At 40.6% G+C, this 25,767-nt stretch overlaps 1 protein-coding gene across 1 annotated transcript in view; it reads left to right on the top strand.

Annotated features, from left to right (window-relative positions):
- Positions 1-17,834, top strand: part of GMPS (guanine monophosphate synthase) — an 80,448-nt gene extending 62,614 nt beyond the window's left edge. Inside the window, exons 14-16 of the mRNA XM_065943610.1 lie at positions 3,441-3,571; positions 4,487-4,659; positions 5,929-17,834. Of these exons, the coding sequence (XP_065799682.1) occupies positions 3,441-3,571; positions 4,487-4,659; positions 5,929-6,030 (406 nt within the window). The 3' untranslated portion in view covers positions 6,031-17,834. The remainder of the gene's footprint in view (positions 1-3,440; positions 3,572-4,486; positions 4,660-5,928) is intronic.
- The last annotated feature ends 7,933 nt before the right edge of the window (positions 17,835-25,767 follow it).

The following is a 25,767-nucleotide window of genomic DNA, read 5'->3' as shown; positions in this document are numbered from 1 at the left end:
AGCTTCATCTGTCTCTGTCCTTCTCTTTTACCAAAGGGCCCTTACCCTTGTTTAAACTTTATCTCTCTCCTTTTGTATTCTAATCTTTCTGCCTATCTTTTCTGTTTTCCCTCGTTTGTCTCTCCCTCCATTCTTAATCCTTCCTCCCTTCCCAAAAGGGAAAAAAATCTAACAACCAATAAACAAAAAACTAGATTTTAAAAATATGAACCTAGCAAGCCCCTCAAAAAAAAAAAACGTATTTGGTGATTTTTAAATTTGGGGGAGGGGGATTGGAATTTAAGTAATTTTTTTAAAAAGCTTTCAATTTTTGCCAACTGCTGCCCCGCCCCCCTAGTTTGCGTGGTGGGATCTTTGTGTAGAGAGGGACAGTTCCAGTTTTACTTCCTACACAGGACGGAAGACTGCCTGTCTCTGTACATATTCTGTGGTCACTCTTATTTGAAAGAAAGGAGACACAAAGGAACAAGTTAATGGCATTCTCTTGCCTAGTTGCTTTTTCCTCCAAGGATTATGAGCTCTAGGAAGTATATTGCTTTAAAGTGTGGCTTATTTTCAATGCATGGGACGAAACCCTTCCTGCCAAAGTATGTTTGGAGGGAGGCAATGAAGTAGTTGGTGGTTTTGATCAGATGCTTTTTTCTTCTGTATGTTTGTTTTATTCTAAGTACCTATTAATAAGAAGGGGAAAAGGCATTGTTAAACTTCCCCTTGGTAGTTGCAGGGGAGATTTATTTTCTCTGCTAAAGACAGATATGGCTAAGGAAAAGGGACAGTTGCCTGCTGGCTGGAGCTGGATTAGAAAAAGCCAGGTGGCATTTGTCTCTCTATCCCCTTCCTCTCTTGTTTTCTAGGTGAAGGTTATAGAACAGATTCCCCAAATCAGCAATAAGATTCCCCTTGAGTTGTTGTACTTATTTGATACTAATTTCTTTAAGCTATCTTCCAGATTCTACTTTTATTAATTAACACCTGCAATGTATCTTCACAAGTTTCAAACAGACGTTCACTTGAGGCAGTAATGAGTCATTCCTTTTCCAATAGGTCTTACTGTGGTGACATTTGCCCGCACCCCTCACTGTTTATTCACGTTTTTGGCCTTGCTGGGTCTCCGTCGCTGTGCAAGGGCTGTCTCCAGTTGTCTCCGGCAGGCTTCAGTAGTCATGTTGCATCGGCTCAGTTGCTCTGTGGCATGTGGCGTCTTCCTGGACCATTCACTGGCAGGCAGATTCTTAACCACGGGAGCACCGTTTATTAAGAATGGCTTCCCTGGTGACATTCTTTTATTAATGAAATATGTCCATAGTGAAATAAGAATCTTTGGGATCAGTGTTTTGCAAAGTGTAAAAAAAAGAAGGTTGAGTGGTCAGATAAGTTTGGGAAATTCACTATAGCTTCATCTTGAAGGTTAGCAGTGCATATTAGCATATTATAGCATCTGAAGTTTTGTTACGGTCACTTCAGTTGCTCAGTCGTGTCCAACTCTTTGGGACCCCATGGACTGCAGCACACCAGGCCTCCCTGTCCACCACCAACTCCTGAAGTCTACTCAAACTCATGTCCATTGATGCCATCCAACCACCTCATCCTCTGTCGTCCCCTTCTCCTCTCACCTTCAATCTTTCCCAGCATCAGGGTCTTTTCAGATGAGTCCATTCTTCGCATCAGGTGGTCAATGTATTGGAGTTTCAGCTTCACCATCAGTTCTTCCAATGAATATTCAGGACTGATTTCCTTTACGATGGACTGGTTGGATCTTCTTGCAGTTCAAAGGACTCCTCTAAGAGTCTTCTCCAGCACCACAGTTCAAAAGCATCAATTCTTCAGCACTTAGCTTTCTTTATAGTCCAACTCTCACATCCATACATGATTACTGGAAAAACCATAGTTTTGATTAGATGGACCTTTGTTGACAAAGTGATGTCTCTGTTTTTTATTATGCTGTCTAAGTTGGTCGTAACTTTTCTTCCAAGGAACAAGCGTCTTTTAATTTCATGGCTGCAATCACCATCTGCAGTGATTTTGGAGCCCCCCAAAATAAACTCTTGCCACTGTTTCCCCATCTATTTGCCATGAAGTGATGGGACCAGATGCCATGATCTTAGTTTTCTGAATGTTGAGTTTTAAGCCAACTTCTTCACTCTCCTCTTTCACTTTCATGAAGAGGCTCTTTAGTTGTTCTTTGCTTTCCACCATAAGGGTGATGTCATCTGCATATCTGCACGTTTTGATATTTCTCCCAGCAGTCTTGACTCCAGCTTGTGCTTCCTCCAGCCCAGCGTTTCTCATGATGTACTCTGCATGTAAGTTAAATAAGCAGGGTGACAATATACAGCCTTGATGTACTCTTTTTCCTATTTGGAACGAGTCTGTTCCATGTCCAGTTCTAACTGTTGATTCCTGACCTACATACAGATTTCTCAAGAGGCAGGTCAGGTGGTCTGGTATTCCCATTCCTTGAAGAATTTTCCACAGTTTGTGGTGATCCACACAGTCAAAGGCTTTGGCATAGTCAATAAAGCAGAAGTAAATGTTTTTTTGGAACTCTCTTGCTTTTTCGGTGATCCAATGGATGTTGGCAATTTGATCTCTGGTTCCTCTGCCTTTTCTACAATCAGCTTGAACATCTGGAAGTTCATGTTTCACGTATTGTTGAAGCCTGACTTGGAGAATTTTGAGCATTACTTTACTAGCATGCGAGATGAGTACAATTGTGCAATACCTTGAATATTCTTTAGCATTGCCCTTAAAACCTATTTGTTTAATTCATTGTTTCCCCAGGCTTTTGTGAATTGATTTCCTAGGGCTACCATAACAAATCACCACAAACTAGAAGGCTTGACAGAATAAAAATCTATCATCTCACAGTTCTGGAGGCTGTACCTCTGATAAGGGTGGTATCAGGAGGGCATTGCGCTCTCTGAAGGCTCTAGGGGAGAATCCTTCTTCTCCTGTTCATAGTTTCTGACGTTTGCTGGCAGTCGTTACCTTGAGGCAGCAGAACTCCAGTCTCATCTCCATCTCTACATGGCCCTCTCTTTTCTGTGTGTCTGTCTTTCCAGGTTGCCTTGTTGTTGGGTTAGCCTCCTGCCCCCCGCCCCCCCAAAATTATGACTTTTATTCGATCACATTTGCAAGAACCCTGTTTTCACCCCTAGATTCCAGATGAACATGAAGTTTTGTGTATCCTTTTCAACCCAGTACGTTAAATGGAAAGAGGGATGTGATAATGAAGTTTATCTTCACACTAGTATTTCAGAGAATGTATTTTGAGGAAGGTTCAGACAACAGATACCTTCTGTAGTCCTGTCCTTCCCATTGGGGGTTTGAAGTGGGTGAGAGAGGGGCCTGAGAACAAATGCAAAGAATGTTATTTTATGTGCTTTGTTTCCTCATACTAAAATGTATTGTCTTTATAATTTTCACTCCCTTCCTTTTAGAGTTGTTTATATATTTGGCCCACCAGTTAAAGAACCTCCTACAGATGTTACTCCCACTTTCTTGACCACAGGGGTGCTCAGTACTTTACGCCAAGCTGATTTTGAGGCCCATAACATTCTCAGGGAGTCTGGTAAGTTGCCCATTTTGTTCATCACTACATGCTTCAGCTGGATTTTGAAAGCTTGGCTTTATGATTTTTAATAGGAGGACACAGCTTTTAGTATTACTGTTTAATTCTGTGGGCAGTTCTGTGACCTTGCCTTATCTGTGTGGAGTTCGCTCATGTCTGTGGTCACTTGCAGACATGCACACAGTGACGGGAAGTCTGAGTTGCTCGACTTGGATGTTCCCAGCTGAGCTTGAAGGTGGCGGTGCTCTGTCTTCTTGTTTCAGCTGTTTCTGTAAACAGGTGTCTTTAATGCCGTGCTGTTTTGCATTTTCATGCTTTCTTGTTGGTGATTTCACTGTTTAGAAATGTCCTCTGAGCTTAGTGCTGAGGTGCTGCTGACTAGGTTTCTAAGCCCAGGAAGACTGGTGTGCCTTACTGAGAAAAGAGGTGTGTTAGATAAGCTTCCTGCAAGCGTGAGTTACAGTGCCCTTGGCTGTGAGCTCACTGTTTGTGAATCTACAGTACATGTTGAGTAAGGTGTCTTTAAACAGAAAACACACAAAGAAAGGTTATATCGATCAGTTGATGAATATGTTATGACTAGAGGCTTGCAGGACCCTAACTGTATTCCCGCTAGGGTTAGTGGCTCAGGACCTACTTATTCAGTGTTTGCAGTATAGAAGATAATTACCTGAATAATGAATTGACTTATACGTATAACACATCGCTGCAGTCATCAGACTGTAATTTGTATTTGTGATTGCGCTTGTGCTTCCAGTGCTATGAGAGTAGCTGAAAACAGTGCATGATGACAGCCCTAAGGAGAGGTGTGTCTGGGTGTGTGATTTTAGGTCCCGTCTGGGAGGGTTTAATTGAACCGAGAGTGCTCTCCTGTGGCATGGTGATTGGTTCTACATGTTCCCTTCCTTTCTCTAGGGTATGCTGGGAAAATCAGCCAGATGCCGATAATTTTGACACCTTTGCATTTTGATCGGGACCCACTTCAGAAGCAGCCTTCTTGCCAGAGATCTGTGGTTATTCGAACCTTTATTACTAGTGATTTCATGACTGGTATGCCTGCCACCCCTGGCAGTGAGATCCCCATAGAGGTAATGTGTACAGTTTTTTCTGATGTACATGTTTAATACCTTAACATATAATAATGGTGAATGGGGTAGGCTATGGCAATGTTGATATTTCTGAGGTTGGTTTTCTGTTCATAAAATAGGCTCTAATTTTTAAATGTCCATATAATTCATAATTTAATACATTATAGTAGGAAAAGGCCCTAAGTTTATTAACCTCCTCCAGATGTCTGATTACTGTGTGGAGGCTCTCAACTCTAATCTATCATTTTATCTAATCTTGCCAACCTCTGCCTTATAAATAGTGTCCTCCAAGTAAAGAAGAAAACCCTAGGAGTGAAGAAGAGTCGATTAGACATCAGGATGAGATTTAATAGCATTGTGGCCAGGCACCCATGGATTTCTTCATGCTCTGCCAACTAGCAGTTACAGTTTTGATCACCACCTTCCTTTCTTGTTATCCCTCCACTAGCGTGCTCGTTACAGAGGAGCTGTTCTGAGACAGCAAGTGAAAGTCAAAGCAAGGCGTTATTGTACCACTGTTAATACAGGGCTCTGATTATATTACTGGCTGTTACAAATATGTGGATTGGAGAATGTGGCTTAGAGTCTGTTTTCCCTGAGGCTTGCATTTGCCCAGTCTCTGGCCAGTTAGGTGACAAGGCCTTCCTCTTGTATACGTGTAGCAGTGATTATTATTACCTGTGATATGTGCCGCCTTAGTGGCCTCGCAGTTGTGAGCCGCAGAGAACCTGTGAAGCGTTGTCTTCCACCTATAAAGTCCCATGCTTGGATGCCGCAGCAGTGTCAGGTTGCTATAAATGCTTCTGAACATTTGCTGTGGACCAGTCACACCCCTGACTTGCAGACTGCACTTTGAGTACTACTGAACTTAAGTCACTTAAATCTGTAGAGTCACTGCATAAATTAATCATAAATGTATCCCATATACCTAGAAAGTGAAAGTTGCTCAGTCTTGTCCGACTCTTTGCGACTCCATGGACTGTATAGCCCATGGAATTTTCCAGGCCAGAATACTGGAGTGGGTTGCATGCCCTTCTCCAGGGGATCTTCCCAACCCAGGGATAGAACCCAGGTCTCCTACATTGCAGGTGGATTCTTTACCAGCTGAGCCACAAGGGAAGCCCATATACCCAGAGAAGAGTGGTAAAAATAGATTGTGTTTTAATTTGAAATTACAAAATTAAATTACAAATGAAATTACAAATTCTAGCTCTGTTGAACATGCAGTGGACCCCTAGCCCTTTGTTTATAATCTTTGTTTTATAACAGGTGGTGTTAAAGATGGTCACCGAGATTAAGAAGATTCCTGGTATCTCTCGAATCATGTATGACTTAACATCAAAGCCCCCAGGGACTACCGAGTGGGAGTAATAAACGTCTGTCCTGCTGAAGTCCCGTGTGCAGTTTAAAGTGTTTAGAAATCGTTCCCAGTACTGAACGCAGTACTGTTAGAAGTGTTACCGGAGCTACCACATCACATCTGAATTCTCTGCAGCAAAAGTCTACGGCTTAAGAGCTGAGCTGGGGATAACTAAAAGGGACTGAAGAGTTCGTACGGGTATAATCAACGCACTATTGCCTACACTCAGACAGACTGACACTGCTTTTGCCTTTACCTCTGTCTCACTTGTTCTTTATGTATAAACTCACTGTTCTATTGATGTCTCTGCAATCAAAGATGTATGGACGTGGGTGAGTTTGGGGGCTGGTAGTGGACTTCTGTCCCCTTGCCAGTTTCTAAGAGATGTTAGAAACACCATTATTTACCAATGTGACTTAGTATGTATATCTTTTGGTGAAACCGAATTTCCTTATAAGTAAGTTTATTCCTCCAGGAAGGCGTCAACATATCAGATAAAGGTAAGGGTGGGCTGTCCCACCCACTTTTGCAGGACACTGGGACCATAAAATGGTGAGCTACCCTAAGGTGGAAAAGCACCAGGAATTTGTTGAAGTCCTTTGAGTTTCATGTCATTACAGTCATGGGAGGAGGGAACTGTCTGTGGTCTCCATTTAAAATGTTTTCAAATCATGCTCCATGTTGTGCTCTGACAGCCTGTTCATTAGTAAGGAGCTTTATCCTCCCAGTCTTATGTTGCAAGCTCCCATAGCCTTGTAGAGGACGTTTCTGTTCTGTACCCAGAAGAGACTGTCTTTGGTCTAGTGTAAAATTCAAGCATTTTTATCTTGTTTGGCCAGAGTGAAGCTCTGAGATCACAGAAACCATCATGCATGCCCACAGCTTACAGATGCATGCCTGCAATTTATATAATCTAGTAAAGAGCTGTAAAATGAATTCTTGGTGTAATCTATAGATACTTTTTTTTAATGCACTGCTCAGAAGATTGTGACCTGTCTTGGCCCATGCCAAGTTTGCCAAACTTTGTACTCCTTTCTACCAGCTATAACAGAACATTCAAGAACTGGTATAGGACTTTTTGCCATTGCCTCCAGTTCCTAACAGATGCTTTTATAACATTCATATATGCACTGTAAAAATAGACAGTACTAGATTTGAATTTGCAATCATTTCTCTCTCAATATTTTAGTTGATGTTACTGTTCTAAAATGTTACCTTATATTTTCTCATACAAATTCCATCTCAAGTTGCTGCCTTTTATGTAGTCTTTAAGATTTTCTGTATTAATCAGCTATACAAATTTGTTTGGGATCCATTGTTAGATAAATAATAAAATTACACATGGCAGAAGTCTTCCTTTCATTCTGGTTGGCCCAGGGTATAAGAAAACTGTGTTCCTGGACCAGCAAGGGAAGAGCTTCTGACTGTTGTAACTTATCTGTATCTGAGAGATAGCAGTATTTGACTTCTGCAAAACTTGAAGGGTTCATTCTCTATCCTAATGAGGTACTCATAATGGCCTTTTACAGAGAGGCTATCCTAGTGGCCTGGCCTTAACAGAATTGGAGGTACGTTATTTTAGAGCTGAAATAGTATATAAAAGGCTTGTAAACCTTTGTGTTTATGTGACAAAAGAATTCCTCTTCTAGCAAAAGTGTCTTACAATTTTGTATTGAGACAAGTAATAGGAATCTAGGAAGACTTTTTCCCTAAAGTATGTTCTGTGGAACACTGTTCACTTGAATGAATGATGGACATTGAACACCGTTCATTTAACATTGCTCCACAGAAATAAAGGGGTAGGTGGTCTGTACAATTTGGGGACATGCTGCTCACTTGTCCTTTCATCTTGGAGATTTATGGGATACATTATTTTCAAAGCTGTTAAGAAATCTCGAAGTTAGAAACAGTTGTTACTTTTTAAAATCTAATTATTCCTGATATTTGTTCACTAAACCCCCTTTTATATAATCCTTAATAATAAAATTGGAAAAATGGTTTCCCCCAAAACACTTGTCGACATGATATAGTAAAAAAACAATTCTAGAATTCAAAGATTTCTTAATATTTAGTACCCTGTCTTCCTTTGCAAAGCACTTTCTTACTTTGTGTCAAGTACTGCTCTATACCTTCACAGTGTTTTATCCAGGGGCCTGAGAAGAGTTAAGATTGCAGTTCCATTTTACAGTTAAGGAAACAAGCTCAGCTTCGTAGTGGTTACCTGAAGAACTTCAGAATTAAATGTAGGGTTTCCCAGTTATTCTTTAAGTGAATTTTTGAGCCTATATAAAAAAATTACATAATTTATATAAAATTATATAAACTTACGGGATGGTTATCTTTGGCTATGGCTTTGGACAGTGGCTCCCTGTCCTCATTGTTCATCCTTGACAGCTCCTACCTGCCCGCCTGTCATTCACCACTTAGCTGGCACACCTCTCTGTCTGAAAATATATTTTATTAGAAGGAGGAAGGCAGGTTAGTGAAAGCATTTAATTCTAAGATTGTTGTTGTTTAGTCACTAAGTTGTGTCCGACTCTTTGCAAACCCCATGGACTCATAGCCACCAAGCTTCTCTGTCCATGGGACTTCCCAGGCAGGAGTACTGGAGAGGTTGCCCTTTGCTTCTCCAGGGGGTCTTCCCGACCCAGGGATCTAACAGCGTCACCTGCATTAGCAGGCAGGTTCTTTACCACTGAGCCACAATTTCTAAGATTAGTAGGCATGAAAGAAATTTTGAGAACCAAATATCTTGTGCCAGCTTTGTGGCCCTACCTATGATCAGCAGCTCTGCTAGAAGTAACAGCTTGGTACCGTTGCTGAGAGTAGGTCTTTAAGATGTATCTGGGAGATAAGGTTACCCGCTCATTCCCATCTTTTGCCTTATCCCTTATCCTAAGATAGGTGCATATGTGTAGCCAAACAAGCATTGTAAAAATTCATTTCCTTACTGTGTTTGGGCTTATCTCTTGCTAGCCTGTTTTTATTGAGTAGCTTACATCAGACCTCTAGAGATGAGGGCGTTCACGGTGGCTTTCATGTTCATCTTCAGTGCTTTGTTTTACCGTTAAACAGCTATGTGAATTTGGTCAAGTCATTTCTGGTTTTTTACATGTAAGATGAGGCAGTTGAACTATGTTTATATCAAATCCAGCTCTAAATTCTTATTTTATAAATAAGAAAAAACATAGGAGATAGAATGGAGAAATGGGATGGATTTAAGTGCTTTTAACATCAGATTGGACCCAATCAAAGGTAAACATCAAAATGTATTGTAAAATCAGATAATTAATTACCCTTTTTTGAACCTGAGGCGTAGATCAAGGTTTGACCACGTGGGAATCTTCTCTTGTGACCGTGACACTTGGAAGATAACTCACCAGCAATGTGATCCTGGTGGGACTCTCTTCACTTGTGTATTTTTAGAGAAGTTGACAATGTGTTTTGACTTTGAGACCTGTGAGAAGTCTCCTGTGCTGAGTTGCATAGGATCCAGGTCTTCTGCTCTCTCCACTGAAGAGCTGATGCTCCAGGGCTCTCCACGGTGAGGCTTAGCAGGAAGTTCTCAGTCTATAGCTTACTGTCATCTTACAGTAAGTGAGTGAGCAGTTCCTGGAGATAGTGCTGTGTCTCTGGAATCCTCTTGCTACTCATTCCTAGTGTTAAGCCTGCTTCTTTCTACCTTTCCAAACAGCTTCCTTTGCTACTCCCCACACCTTCCTTCTCTCTCCCCTTCTCTTGAATTCTCTTTGAAGTAGCGTGCTAACACAGCTTGGCTATTACCTCAGTAGGTCCTCCTTTCATTGGCCCCAGTTAGAATTTAATAGAGAACTGAATACAGGTTGGATGTCTCTACCCTCAGAAAGCTATTGAAGGGACACAGATACTGTAGGGAATCACGGAATCTTTTTCACCAGCGTGGGACTTTGATAATGATGGTGGCATCAGGGACTATTAAATTTCCAAAAATTTCATCTGGAAATGACAAAAGATTTGAAATCCCTCAAAGATTGCCGCCATGAAATTAGAAGATGCTTGCTCCTTGGAAGAAAAGCTGTGGCCAACCTAAACAGCTTGTTAAAAAGCAGAGACATTACTTGATGGTCCGTGTCGTCAAGGCTATGGTTTTTCTAGTAGTCATGTGTGGATGTGAGAGTTGGACCATAAAGTGGAGTGTCAAAAAATTTATGCTTTTGAACTGTGGTGTTGGAGAAGACTCTTGGGAGTACTTTCAACTGCAAGGAAATCAAACCAGTCAATTCAGAAGGAAATCAGTCCTGAATATTCATTGGAAGGACTGATGATGAAGCTGAAACTCCAATACTTTGGCCTCCTGATGCGAAGACCTGACTCATTTGAAAAGACCCAGTTGCTGGGAAAGATTGAAGGCGGGAGGAGGGGACGACAGAGGATGAGATGAGCTGGTTGGATGACATCACTGACTCAAAGGACATGAGTCTGAGTAAATTCCAGGAGTTGGTGATGGACAGGGGGGCCTGGCGTCCTGCAGTCTATGGGGTCATAGAGTCAGACACGACTGAGCAACTGAAATGAACTGAAACACTGCCAAAATGCCAGCATTCAAAACCCCAATCTTACATATTGAAGAGGCTCAGGTATACCGCCCAATTTTAACCTTTTTCAGTGGTTCTCAATTCTGGATGCCTGTTATTACTTCAGAAGTTAAGTCTGTATAACGCCCAGACCCTACGATCAAATCAGTTAAATCAGAACCTTGGTGAGGCCCAAGTATTGACAGTTCAAAATCTCCCAGCTAGAGTAAGTTGTTATTGAGGGACAGGCCTGGCATCTCTAGTTATAGCTTAAAATCTTGGTCAGACCTATAGGGGAGGAGACCCTAGATACTGTCTTGATAAACATCTGTGTAGCTAAGTTAGTTTAAAGCTAGGGACCAGACTCTGGAACTGACTACCTATACAGGTTTTCCCACTATGGAAAAGTAGGGCTTTCCAGTGAAACTTTTTTATAAGCCAAAGTGGTGTAAAGCAAAGAAGCAGTCACCTGAGGACACATCCTGCTAGTGATGTTACAGAATAAACCCGGATAAAGCATAGATACTCACACAGTCAGCAGCCACTGCAGCTGGTTGTTCCCAGGGAAGGAGCTTGGCAGCATCCCTCTTGCTGCTTGGGGTGTGCGCTGCTTCTGCACCAGTTCACTGCAAAACAAACACTGATTGTTGTCTTCACTTTTCATCTTTCACAGAGGGAACAGTCCTTTTCCAACTTAACTTCAGTTTGGGAAAACAGGGTCTACTGCTGGTCTTCTGCAAAAGGGCAGTGCTGTAAAGTGAGATCCATGCAGCAACGACACAGCCATCTTCCACTCAGTCTCTCTTAAAGAGAGATCCAGGTTTCCAGATGGGACGTTAGCCAGATTATGAAACCTAGAGTGAGCTACGTCTGTTAACCAAGCTATTACTCAGCCTTCTGGAGCCATGTCATTTCGATGTAATTCTCTAGAGAGCTCGAAGTGACTAGAAATTACCTGTAACTTAAGTTCCCAGGATGAAAATCTTTTGAGCAGTTACATCTTAATTTACCCATTTGTTCACTGGTGAACCCTGTGGCATCCTTTGACATTGTTAAGGACCCCTTGATTGGCAAAATCAGGAGACTCGGGTAGGGGTGGGGGAACTTTGGCTATTTCTTGGGTATACTAAGTTCAGTAGCTCCACAATCCTTTTGAGTATTCCAGGAAGCCCGAACCTTGACTAATCCAAGTAGAGTATATGCCTTTGGAGAATACAAATGTTTAAGGTAAGTAATTTTCTGTTTTTGAATCTTCTATGACCATTGTTTTGATATTAAATGAAGTGAATGTAACCTTTCGAACAGATTTTTTTATAAAGAAATATTTTGTTAATCAGAGTAACTAGTGTAGTTGTGAAATACTATGTAATTGTTCATGGTATACTGAAATGTCAATTGTATGTTGTTGGCAACGTTAGCATAATATAGCTTTGTTAAACTAATGTGAAATGATGTCAGTGGTTTTTTGTCTTCGGTATACATCATAAAGGAGGAAATGATGGGTAATAATTTGTCATTAAGCTTCAGAGTTCATGAGAAAGAAGTAAGAGAAGATAAGATAGACACTATTGGGATTTGAGAAGGAGGAAATTTCATCTGCTGTCAGGTTTCTGGATGATAAAGTTAATGTTTCTCTTAGTTACATAGGAGGATGTTAGGGTTTTACCTGCAGTGTTAACAGTGGCTGTAAAATATTGGGTAGCTTTCTATTTAAATAATTGGCTAGAGGTGTTGTGTTTCCAAAATTAAAGTCATATGTTTGTACACCCACTTGCTTATTTGATTTCTTACTTAATTATTTTTGATCAAAATTGTTCTCAATGTCTTAAAATATAAATTGTCTTTACTAATTTAATACAGCAGTTGGATCTTGTTCACTGTTTGTAACTGTTACCAGAGTTGATGAAACCCATTAAAGGAGATGTTTGTATTAGTGAATTACCAATATTAAGATTAGAGGAATTAACGTGTTCAGGAACTGAACTCAGTAATTATTTTCAAGTAACTACATTGCTCTGGTAACTGGATCCTTTCAGATCAATGGCCTAGTCTGACCTTCTGCTGAAGGGGAAGACTATTTGGTTCAACTGTATTTTGTAAAGTTTTTTCTGTTTTACCATAGCTCAAAACAAAAATATTACAGAGTTTTTATCTTGCACTCTCATAGATCTGTCATTTTATGTTTTAAAAAAATTCTACCTTTATCAAAAGCTCTAGTTCACACCACAGCTCAGGTTTTTCTTAGAGTGTTAGTGAATTTCTTTAATGAGATGTATACTTTAGATACTAGTAAAAGAAGCTAGGAATCCCACTTAAACCTCAATGTTAACCAAATACTGTGTTGAATTCTAATAAAATGTTTATGTATATATATTTCAGAATGCTATTCCCTATGCAGCTGTATATTACTGTTCTTTCAGACAATATGTAACCTGCCAACACATACACTTGAAAAAAATTACATAGAGAAAACCATGTTTTAAAATTCCCACTTAATATGGCTACCTTAAATGGTAGAGAGAGCCTTTTATCAAGATGCTTTTACCTAATTACTTTAGGATATTGATATTTGCTCTAAATAAGAAAAAAAAAAAAGGTTCAGTGGAATAAATTTTAGAACTAATATTAGGCAAAGTGCAAGAAAGTTCCATCTTCTGATTCTTTTGGAAAGCAGCTTCTATTGCAGTGTGAGTGGTGAGGATGTAGTGAATTGAACTCTTATTTACAGTCCTTATTTTGCAGAGTGCCTGAATGAACAGTTTGAGAACCATGGAGTCTCAGTATCTTAATTTTTTTCTTTTCAGTTTAGTTGTCTTTGAAGAGTATGTCTAAAATATGCCTAAATTGTGTCCTTAATGTTGAAAGTGTTGTCTTTCTTGGTTTTGACATTTGAGAATTGGAATGTTTTACAAAAATTTAAGTATTTTAAATTTCTAATGCATCTTTGTAGGAGTGTAGAAACATATACCACATATTACATAAAGTATGTGTGTATAGAATGTGCCTCAATTCCAGTTTGATGTATACTTACTTTCACTTTGGAGCTTGTTTTTTAGGTACTTGTTGCTACAGAGGCTTAAGACTTTCCCATCCTTTTTAGACCTGTATGTAGTGATAAGCATTTTAATTTATTGGCTTTAGACTATGCTAAATGTGCTATCTATTTACTACTATATTCATTTCTCTTTGTAAAACAAGGGAAAAGTTTCGTACCACACTCATGTAAGAGACGATCTTTGTTAAGTGGATGGTGATGGCATGGCCATCTTTGAATGTGTTTTCAGAATTCGGAGATCTCACTCTGTGAGGCAGAAAGAGGGAGTCAGCATAGCTCACGTTAGTTTGGAAACAGATTGAACCTCAGCTTACAAATGGAGCATAGCTGTCTTGTGTATGGTTTCATTTTTGTGTGATTTCTTTACCCTAAATCTCAGAAGAAAACCATTGTACTAAATAAAAAATTTCTCTCTGAGACACGGGAATAAGAATCTATCATAAAATCTTGAGTATTAATGACATTGAGTAAGGTTCCTGTTGTTAGGTGTAATTTTGGAAATGTATTTTAGAAATAGTATTTGTTCCTAATTCTGCTGATTTAACATCAGCGTGAAATCCAATAAACTTTGATTTATTTCTGATTCTGACTCTAGGTAGTTGTGTTACCTTGGGCAAGACACCAATCTCCTGGGCAACAGTAAACTCAGATGTAATGAAGGAATAGTATTACCTGTGTGGGTCAAGTATGAATAAGGAATACATATGAAAAGATTATCTCTAAAATGTTAGTGTGAGCGTAATCTGTTACTTAAAACACATGAAACAAATGACGTGCATTAATGATTCTGTTGTGCTTCATTAGCTGGGACAGTTCAGATACATTTACACTATGCCAGACCTTCAGATTTTCAGGGTGGGGTTGGATAACTTCCTTTTAGCTGTACAAGGACTGTGAATTCATTTTTGTGAAATTTATACCACATGATAGTAACCCGGACCAAGGAAACAGATTTCACTGCCTTCTGTCTTATAATTTCCAGTCTTGCACTTGAAAAGTGCAAAAAATGTATGTTCACTTTCCTTTCTCTTCTGATTCTAGTAGTGTGTGTGATAATGAAACATTTGTCTTTTGGCTGTCAGTCTTTTGGTTGGGAAAAGAAATTTGGGACAATAACATTGATCACCTAGCATGGGAGTAATCACAAAGTATTCAGGTAATAACTTCCATCAAAAAATTGAGAAGTGAAGGAGAATACCTCAAGCTCTTGTGATGGTCAAGTGCTTTATGTCACTCTTTGGATTGGAACTGAGTCCTTTAGGTAGTTGGGACAGTTTCTACCTCTCCATGGTAGAGATTGTGGAATATTCCTGGTGGGTGGAGGCCAGAGGGAGCCAGAAGTGAATAAACTTTGACTAGCCTGGATTGTTTGGGAGGGTAGAACGGGAGAGTTGGCGCAAAACCGTGGAGGGCTATAATTCAGCCAAGGGTTTGAATTGCGTCCTGTTGGGAGTGTGTTCTGGATGAGCCAAAAGGGCTGGAGAAACTGGTGGGTAGCCAGGCTACTCTGTCAGAGAGTGACATCAACCCTTTTCCCTTGCTGTGAGTAAGGTCTAGAGTCAGTCACATACACTTTTTCCATGATACTTTATGTGGTTCAAGTGACGTGCTGTATGTTTGAGAAAAGCATTTAGTATAACTTTAAGGCCCTCCACAGCCTAACTCTGGCCCATCAGTCAGGCTTAAAGTCGCCTTTTGCGGCCAGATCCGCTCGTGGGTTCTTCATACCCTTGTGTTTCATGTGTCACCTTTGCCCCTGCTGCTCCCCTTGCTCAGAGTGCCAGCTCTCGGGTTCTTAATGTCTGCAAACATGTAGTCACAACTTTTAGTAGAGGGTTTGGAAGATCCCCTGGAAAAGGAAATGGCAACCCACTCCAGTACTCTAGCCTGGAAAATTCCATGGACGGAGGAGCCTGGTAGGCTGAAGTGCATGGGGTCGCAAAGAGTCGGACATGACTGAGTGACTTCACGTCAATAGAGGGTCTCCTCTGTGAAAACTTAATGTCTTTTCCAAGCTCCCACTATGTGTTGAATTCCATGACTATTTGTTTATAATTTCTTATTTCTCTTCTACTTGTTTACAGTTCTTTTCTTCAACCAGGCTGTAAACTTTTGAAGGCAAGATCAATGATTCACTCATCTTTGAACTCTCAGACCCTGGTTTATAAAATGTGAAAATGGAATGCTTTTTAGAAACCTGCAAGAAGAACATAAAGCTTTCTTTAAAGGAGTACATGTCTGATAGTAGAATTTCCAAATTAAGACACTTAAGTGAAAAAGCTAAGCTCAGGCAGATAACTTGGCCTATACCCTTGCTTCCCCATTGATTCCGCCAAATAGGAACCACTTACACCTTTTTATCACCTGTGGCTTTAGCCTTTTGTGTTACAGCCCTAAGTGCGCTGCTTTGTTTTTTAAAACAATATATTTTTTAAACTCTAGGCAGTCTGGTCTTCCCCCCCCCCCCCCCGCCCCATAAATTCTGTTTGAATTATAAATTAAAATGTGAATGCCTAGAGAACAGCATTCAATTACTGGTATTTGTTCAGTTGGATTGGGTGGTTAAGAGCTTCCCTGTCTGGGAAACAGTAAACCACAGAATTCAAAGTCGAGTGGTAGTCCTGACTTAAGGTGTTCTGAATGATTTCCATGGTGCTTATGGTTAGATAGTCCAGTTGACAGTTGAGGGTTTTTTTTAGAAACTGTCTATAGTTCTCCTCCTTCAGTTCTTTAGTTCTGCTCTTTAGTTCTCTGGACATATTATAAATACTCTTTTTCACAAGATAAAAGTAGAATTTTGGAAAAGTTTAGGTAGTTAATCTTGAGCGAGAATTGCAGTACTGTTTTTCAGCTTTTGCTGCTGCAGAGGGATTCTAGTTCGTTACTCACAAAACTAATGTGTTTATCACATGAGGTTTATTTTTGAGCACCAATATATTGCCATGTGGCCTGGCTAAATGTGAGACAGCCATAGACTGCATGTATATTGTGGCTAATGGTATAAGAGCAAGAGATTTATTGTCTGCTATAATAAACATTTTGCATTTATTCAGTAAAGGGAAGGTAAACGTAACTTGACATTTATTATCCTCCAGGAAGTAAACATGGGTTCATTCATGGCAGTAACTACTGGTTGAGCACTTGTTCTGCGCCCGCCTTGCACTGTGCTGGACTCCAGAGAATGAGGCTCCGAGTCTGGAGGAGATGGTCTTATGATTGACTGCTGTGGCCCCCTCACCATACCCAGTCCTCCACACACATATCCACTTTGTTTTCAAATGACTGTTGATCTTCCCACGATGTCTCATCAGTCTGCTGCTTTCCATTCCCAGCTTCAACCACAGTCCAGGGCCTCAGTTGTCTCTGATCTGTCTTACTGTAGTAGCAACCTAGGGGTTATCTCTGCCCCTGGTTTCTTCCCTATCCAAGCTAGTATCTCTATTTCCAAACACAGATCATGGACTCATAAAATGTTCTGGCCGCCTTATGTGTTTGCTCAAAACACATGAAAAACTTACTGTATCTATAGAACTACCCAGACTGCTTCCCGTGGCACATGATTATTTTTCATCTTCTGCAGCCTGTCCTGCAGCCACTGGAACTCCTCAGACTTTAGGCATCTTTCTGCTCCTGTGTGTGTCCAGGCTCGGCTCTACCTGGGCTGGTGTGGTGTGAAACTGGCTTGTGCTCTAAGGCCCAGTTAAGTCGCCTCTCCTAGAAGTCTTCCTCAGCTCCTTCAGGTCAGAGCCTGTGCCCTCTCTGCGTTTCATGGCACGTTATGGGCATCTGTCATGGCTTTCGTTGCATTCTTCTCTGCAGTTCGCTTGTCTGTTTCCCACATGTTAACTTGGTGAGAACAGAAAACGGGTCTTGACTCTTGTGTCCCATCAACACCTGTTAACAGTGTTTGGTGTGTAGTGGTTCTCAGCAAATGCTTGATTGGTGTTACATTCCATGTTTCTTATTCCTTGCCTTGAGGCCCCCAGACTCTTAGTTTTCATAAATTACCAGCACTGATGCTTAAAAGGGAAACTAGACACTTGTCACCCAAACTTAATCTGGGCATGTGTGCATGTTCAGTCATGTCCAGTTGTTTGCGATGCCATGGACTGTACCCCGCCAGGCTCCTCTGTCGATGGGATTTTCCTGGCAAGAATACTGGAGTGGGGTTTCCCTGGTAGTTTGGTGGTTAAGAATCCTCCTTGCAGTGCAAGGAACACTGGTTCAATCCCTGTTTCGGGAAGATCCCACATGCCGTGGGCAACTGGGCCCATGCTCTGCAACAAGAGAAACCACTGCAATGAGAAGCCCACACTACAGAACTAGAGAGTAGCCTCCGCTTACTGCAACTAGAGAAAAAGTCCGCACAGCAATGAAGACCCAGTGCAGCCAACAGATATATCAATCTTAAAAATACTGGAGTGGGTTACCATTTCCTCCTCCGGGGGACCTTACCGACCCAGGGATCAAACGTGCGTCTCCTGTGTCTCCTGCATTGGCAGGCATGTTCTTTACCACTGCGCCACCTGGGAATCCCACACCCAAACTTAACACGGGGTTGGGTGATGAAAGGTGACTCGTGTGTAACAGACCGGTCGGCAGAGTAGAAGTAACACGGATAGGGAGTCCTGAACTGGTTTCTCAAGCTTCATCGGTTATCAGTTGTGTAATCTTAGATAAATTACTTAATCCTTCTGAAAGTTTTCCCTCACTTGTAATCAGATGAAAATACTACCTACTCACTAGGACTGATGTAAGAACTAAAGATTAGATGTAGTGCCTAGTGCAGCTGCTGGCACACAGCAGTTTTCCCGGACTGGTTCTATTGTGTGTGACCCTCCACACCCCTAAACAACTGACTAGAATGGACAGAGGCAGTCTGTTCATAGACTGGTCAGTGAGCTGAGATGTGGCTTGACGTGAGACCTCTCAGGTAGAGGTGGTTATTGTTTCCTGGCTCGGGAATTTAAACCAGAGGCTTCTGAAAGACCAAGTTATGTCAGGATGCGGGAACTTAAGATAAATTAGAGTTGGATCCTGAGAGGCTGTGTTGGCCCTGTGCAAGGTGATATTCTAAGCAAGCAGGGGAAGATGGTTAAATGAGAACAGAAGAGATGTCCGGGAAGGAGGATTGGGTGGGGGGAGGTGTGGAGAGGGAGGGAGGGAAAGCAGCAAGAGAGAGAGAGTGGACTCAGTTCTCAGTAGCTTTTAGTCATTTTCCAGAAGGGATGAGTGGCCCTCTATGTTTTGCCATAGAAGACAGAAGAGGTGGCATCTTTTGGTATGTGGGCTTTATTACTTTTACCCCCTATACTTCGAGGGCTAGTCAGGCAGCTAATTAGGCTAGTTAGTCCAGCTAGTTAGGCAGATTCATGCAATGTCTATAGAACTGATGGCTGGTGAGCTTATCTAGACGGGAATTAATGAAGAGTTGTCTGCAATGTAGTCTCGAGGTCTACTTGCCCCAAGGACTCTGGGTCCTTTCAGCATTGGAGAGTCATGACAGAACCAGTCTTTGTTTTCCTGGAGAGCTCCAATGTGATCACTTGGTGCACCAGGGTATAGGGTACTAGGCTGGTAGATCCCAGGATGAGTTGCATGATGGATAGGAACTTGGCAGTAGGACCCCAAAGAACCAGACCAAAGAGTGAGGAGGGGAGTCCACAGATTATGCAATTTACAGTGGACATTAAATGTTCAAAAGGGGGGCTTCCCTCATAGCTCAATTGTAAAAAATCCGCCTGCAACGCAGGAGACCCTTGTTCGATTCCTGGGTTGGGAAGATCTGGAGAAGGGATAGGCTACCCACTCCAGTATTCTGGGACTTCCCTTGTGGCTCAGCTAGTAAAGAATCCGCCTGCAATGCGGGAGACCTGGGTTTGATTCCTGGGTTGGGAAGATCCCCTGGAGAATGGAAAGGCTACCCATACCAGTATTCTGGCCTAGAGAATTGCATGGATTGTGTAGTCCATGGGGTCTCAAAAGAGTCAGACACGACTGAGCGACTTTCACATTAAATGATCAAAACTGTTGAGATTTAAGAAACAAAGGGAGAAAAAAAAATCTTAGTTCACTTTTGCAGTTTAGACAGTGAAACTCTGGCCTAGTAAAATCTACCCTTCCTTGTCTAATAATTCAGAAATGGTGTTGGGGTTTACCTAAGTGTCCTTTTTGCATAGCAAGGGTTAAGCACTCCCCAGATCTCCAGTTCCCCCTCTGCTTCCTCCCATATTGATTGAGGCACAGAACTCTTTACCAGCCCTAGTTTTTGATTCAGCCTCAAAAAAAGTTCCTATCTTAATTGCTTTCTTTTCTTTTTTATCTTTTAGCACGAAAAGTCAGCCTGTCTCAATTTAAAACACTTTTGCAACTAAATGTCTGGGGTGGGGGGGAATGTGAAATCAGTTTTTCTTTGTTTTAAGCAATTGGATCATTTTGGAGCCATCCATCATTTCTGGAGCCTTTTGCCTTCTAGGAAAAACAAAAATAGGCTGTATAAATTGGGTGCAGGCAGTTGGAGTGCCAATATTGTGACTTGATCCAATTATAATTTGCTTAAAGTGCTTTTGGATACCTATCCATCCCTCAGCTACGCGAGCCTAATTATTTATGCCCTGTGTTCCTTGTCTTCTTGCTGCCTGACATTAGCTATAGAACTGCTTTTCCCCTCCTTCCCATACTCGACTCTTAGCTAGCAGCTGGAGTGGGAGGTGGGGATATTTACATAAATTACTTGGAGTTCTGTGTAGGAGATTTGGTTCTTTTCTCCCATTTAGTTATTTATACTAGTATATTTATACTTTAAATAATTGCCCGGGTATTTATTTTATATTTTGGGGCCATGTTATTTATGACTTAAAGTGTTCCAGTTTTAATTGTTGGGAGATCTTTTAGGTTGGCTCCTGTGTTGTGTTTCTTTGACATTCCTCCCCACCCCCCTCCTATGCCCCTCTCTCGTGACCTTTTTATTAAAATCTTTTTTTTTCCCCGTCACTAGAGAGGTTCCTGGCTTTTCTTGTGTGTTCCCTGACCCAGCTCTAGAATTCGTGTCTCCAAGGATCCTGATTTCCTTCACTGGGTAATGATATTGGGTGTTAGAAGCCAAGATCTCGGTGCTGGCCGTGCTTACTGCTGCTGAGATATGTGTCACTGGCTCTCTCACTGGACAGAACTAGGGAATGTGTGTGTATGAGCCCATGCAAATACACACGTCTATATTCTGGTGCTAGTGCGTGTTTATGTGCTCTCTTGGTCATGTCTGGCTCTGCGACCCCATGGACTGTAGCCTACCAGGCTCCTCTGTCCATGGAGTTTTCCAGGCAAAAATACTGGAGTGGGTTGCCATGCCCTCCAGGGGATCTTCCCAACCCTGGGATTGAACCTACGTCTCTTGGGTCTCCTGCCAATATTGGCAGGTGGATTCTTTATCACTAGCGCCACTTGGGAAGCCCTTTGGTGCCAGAATCTAACACTAAATATGACTTTGAAGTAAGATCACGTTTAAAGAAATACACTGTGAAATGGGCAGAAAGATGTAGTGTTTAAACACGGTGTCTTCTTAGTGCAGGGTAGAACCATTTGTTCCGCAGGTAGAAACGATGCCATAGAATCTTCTACCTGACATGAGTACCCATCCACATTTAACCATGAATGCATCCTCACCCTCCCCATCAGAATACAACTCCCATCATACTGTGGGGCTTCTGTTCTCAGAGTGTCTGCTGGTGTCCACTCTCTCCTAGGTGCAAGTTGTCAAGGGTCTGGGAACCTGAGGACAATAGAGTATTGGTTGAATGAATTAAAGCACATTCATGTGATCATTAAAATTACAGAAAATCGTCATCATAAGAAAGTTGTTTTTGTATAGAAAACCTTATGAACTAAATGAATCTATTACTGCAAGAACATGCCTATGGGAAAATTGTAAGGATATTCACTAAAATGCTATTGCTGTGTTAAGATAGTTTAGAAGGGATTCTAAATTTTCCTTAAATTATTCACAATTAGTGCATGGTTTTACAGTAAGAAAAGAATTCTCACCAAACAAATGTGGATACTCCTCTGAAAAGAAGGCTTAACCATACTTTAATTAGATCATAATTTTAGGTGAAGGAACCATAGCCATTAGTGGAAGAAACCAGGAATAGGACTTTAAGATGAAATTACTGGATTAAAAGGTTTTTCAGAGCCTTGGGGAATATGACAAAGGGCAAGTCTTGATAAAAGTAAACTTTTTTTGATATTTGGTAAGGGAACATGAATTTCTTGAAAGCCCAAGAAAAGGGGGGGAAAAAAGAAAGCAGTTGCCTAACAGAAAACCTCCAGCCTTATGCTTTGGCCGGATGCCCTTGTTGGAAATTTTGAAAGTAAGTTTGTCTAGGGATGGAACTTTCCCTGGGCATTTTGTAAAGTGCAATGGACTCTGTTATTTAATGTGTTTAAATGTAAATCCATAGCTAGAAGGCATGCAACTAGGGGCCCAGATTAGAGAGAGGACTCCACTTAGGCCCTTCCATAGAAGGTATATAGTGGCTCTTGAAAGGTGCACATAGGAGAAATGAGTGTGTGTGTTTGTGTGTATGTGTTGAGGGGGAGCTTATACATAATGACATTCTTTGACATGCTTTGTTTTTTGGTTAGGTTGTTTGTTGAATTTTAATATCGAATCACTGCCACTAATTAGCATGTGGTTAATTGTTGTCCTAACCAGGAAAGTTTATTTAGAAAAACACAAACTGGTTTACAGATCTACCTAAGCCTGAGCCTTTTCTTTTCCAAATATCAAATCTTCTCAGGTAAGCGTTAAAGGAAAGGGAAGAATCTTCCATAATGACTCAAAATTATTTAAAAATTCCTTAGTTTCTTTTTCCTTACATTTCATTTAGGTTTTGTATTTATCATCAGATTTTTAGATCAAGATTTAAATGAATATTTTAAAATATTTTTCTGTATCATCAATTGCAGTTGAGCATTCATTTAGAACAAGTGCTTGAAAACTTGCAGATGAGTAAAAGAGCGTATTGAGAACTTTTAGGTCAATCTCACCTCCACCATTCTTTGCAGTAAATTGGGAGAATGAGTGAACCAGTAGTGAAGGGAAGCAGAAGGTGAACTAATTGTAAAGGGGATGGAACATAGTACAACACAGGATACATGTATGACCTCGGATCAGTTACTCAGCCTCATATAACCTCATGGCAACTGCAAAGTAGGTATTACTATTATTATCCCTAGTTTACAAATAAGGAATAAGCAAAGTACAAAGCCCTTAAGTCAGAGCCTGGGCTTTAGAAAGTTCTACATTAGAGTTGGTTAAGTAAATCCATTATGGAGACTGAAAGACCATATTATGTCTGTGATCTTGTCTGTTTTTGAATCTTTCAGCCTCTTGAGGAATCAAAGTTGATTATTGAGAGTTTTTTTCCAGATGAATAGTTAAATTCAAATCCTCAGTTGACTTTTTTAAAGCTTATTTTTAAAATTGGAGTGTAATTGCTTTACACTGTTGTGTTCGTTTCTGCTATACAGAAATGTGAGTCAGCTCTAAGTTCACACATACCCTCTCCTTGAGCCTCCCCACCTCCACCACCGTACCCCTCTCGGTCATCTCCTCGGTTGCTTCTTGATCACTTAATGTTGTACATTCTTGGTAAAAACTGTATTAAAAGAATTCCAAGTAGGCCTGCAGGAGAGGAGAGGAAAAACTCCCTCATCTGATCTCTACCTTGCTTTAATGTGAGCTAGCGCAGGTATGTTGATAAAATTGTACTTTCCAAGGTATTTTGTAACAGTCTTCCAGAATTCAGGGGATTGCAGAACGAGGGTGTCATTCAAATTCTGGTTCCCCAAAATCTGTAAAGCCATTTTCTCTAGTCCACAGAGGTATATTTTTTCATTGAAAATTGGGAAAGATCTGAGGAAGGTGTCTACTTCTGTATTTCAAGTAAGAATTCTTAAACTTGGCAAATTTATCCATATTTTTGAACTTTCAAAAGCTGAGCAGCTTTGCTTTAGAAACTGTGTCGACCAAATATTTTATTAATACCTGGCCCTCCGAGCTTCACAAAGAGCAGATACCACATCTGGCTCTTCCTTTCTCCCTCACTGCTCTTCCCCTTTTTTTCCCCTTCCTGGACTGTGTTCCCTGTGCATAAAGAAAAGATGTCTGTTTTTTAAATAACTTGTATATATTTTAATGCAAAGTATGTTTCTTGGTCTTAATTCTCTTGCAGCACTTCTTTTTATAAAAGAAAACTATTAAGTTCACTTTAATTATGCATTCACCTAGAGTTCATGTCACACAAATTCATGACACACAAATTTTTGACATTTATTGCAGTAGAAATGTATTTAATAATATAAGATAGGAAAAAACTTATTGTCCATTCAGAGAATGGTTGAACGAAATAGGGTCCGTGCCTAATCTAGTATTCTTGCAGCTGCTGAAAAGAATAAAAGCTTTATGTGCTGATACGGAAAACTCATATACAGCTTAATCATGCTTAGGTTTGAAAAAATGTAATTCTATAAATGCATGAAAAAGTACTTGATACTGTCTAAAGTAGTTAGGTGAGTGGGGGGGGCGGAATTGGGACTTCAACATTTTACTTTGTATTCTGTATGCTAGAATGTTTCAAGGGAATAAATTAGTGCATTATTTCCATTTCTGTATTACTATTTTTCACGTCCACACTAGGGATACAGTGTTTCTTTTGTGTAGGTGGATAGAAGATTGCAAAACTCTGAAGAGTTTTTCTTCCTTTTGAAATTTTTTTTTAACTTTATATTGGAATATAGCTGATTAACAATGTTGTGATAATTTCAGATAGACAGCAGACAGACTCAGCCATATATATACATCTATTCATTCTCTCCCCATCCACACTCCACTCCCATCTAGTCTGCCACGTAACATTGAGCAGAATTTCCTCTGCTATACAGTAGGTCCTTGTTGGGTATCTAAAATATAGTAGTGTGTACATGTCTGTCTCTTAACTATCCTCTTTCTCTTTCCCCAGTTCTTCCCCCCCGACAACCATAAATTTGTTGTCTAAGTCTGTGAGTCTGTTTCTGTTTGTAAATAAGTTCATTTGTATAATTTCTCTTTAGGTTCTTTAGCAGATGAGGGATGTTTTTCCTATTCCTGCTTTTGAATAGTGAACTGGTACACATGCCGCTCTTCTCCAGCAACCAGTAGTTTCTGAAACATCAGCCTTGGTTGTGATGTTAATACTTAAAGTTTATTGCTCCATTTGCTTCCATTAAAATTTATATGTTGCCATCTCTTTCTCCTGGAGATATTCTTCCTTATTACATGAAAATGGGAAGCCAGTACCAATAAAAGCTACCTCAAAAGCCTTTTGGAAGCAGAGAACCAATCAATAATACATTAAAAAATAACATATATTTGTTGATAGTGCTAAAAATATGATTTTTTCTCAATCTGTTTGACTGAGGAATTTCTCAGTCTATTGAAAATTCCACATAATGTAAAAGTCTGCTCTAGATTGCTCCAAACTGGGGTTTGGTGATATCCTAGTTGGCCCGGTTCAAACCCTAAACTAGTGTGTTCACGGCATCTTCTTGCCCCTGCACACTGCAGTGTTGAATGATTCTCTTGAACCTTGACTATGCCTAAAGGGATTTGGACAGCAGCCACTTTTCAAAGCCACCAACTTTCTCGTAGTACGCATTTCCCCCTTCTCCCTGGATCTACGTTTCTTTCTTAGTCTCAGTGTCAGCATTAACTCTATTTGAAGCGTCTCTGTGTGTGTGTCTATATTCTCTGAAAACATTTTTTAAACTATAAGAAGCTGACTTCATGGGGAGCTGCCTCATTTGACCACCCGCAGGGGAAGAGCTCACTGCCCCGATAGACTTAAGACATTAGCTATTTTCCACCTTTGTTTTTTGAATCCAACTTAGCTGTCTAGATTTTATTCTAATCCAGTTTCTTTTTAGGCCCTTATACAAACCTTAAAATTCATCCAGTTACCATCAACATAGGACCTAACATTTTGGGAGCCCAGATCCTCACCTAGTGTGGATACTAACTAGCTGGTCCCTATGTATATATAGTAGCCATCCAAGTTTTGCCCTACTATCTGATATCTGACTCTCATGTCTTTAGTTGCCCTAAA

The sequence above is a fragment of the Muntiacus reevesi genome, chromosome 8 (assembly GCF_963930625.1).
Source record: "Muntiacus reevesi chromosome 8, mMunRee1.1, whole genome shotgun sequence".
Classification (NCBI taxonomy): domain Eukaryota; kingdom Metazoa; phylum Chordata; class Mammalia; order Artiodactyla; family Cervidae; genus Muntiacus; species Muntiacus reevesi.
This window is presented reverse-complemented; position numbering and strand designations above follow the sequence as displayed.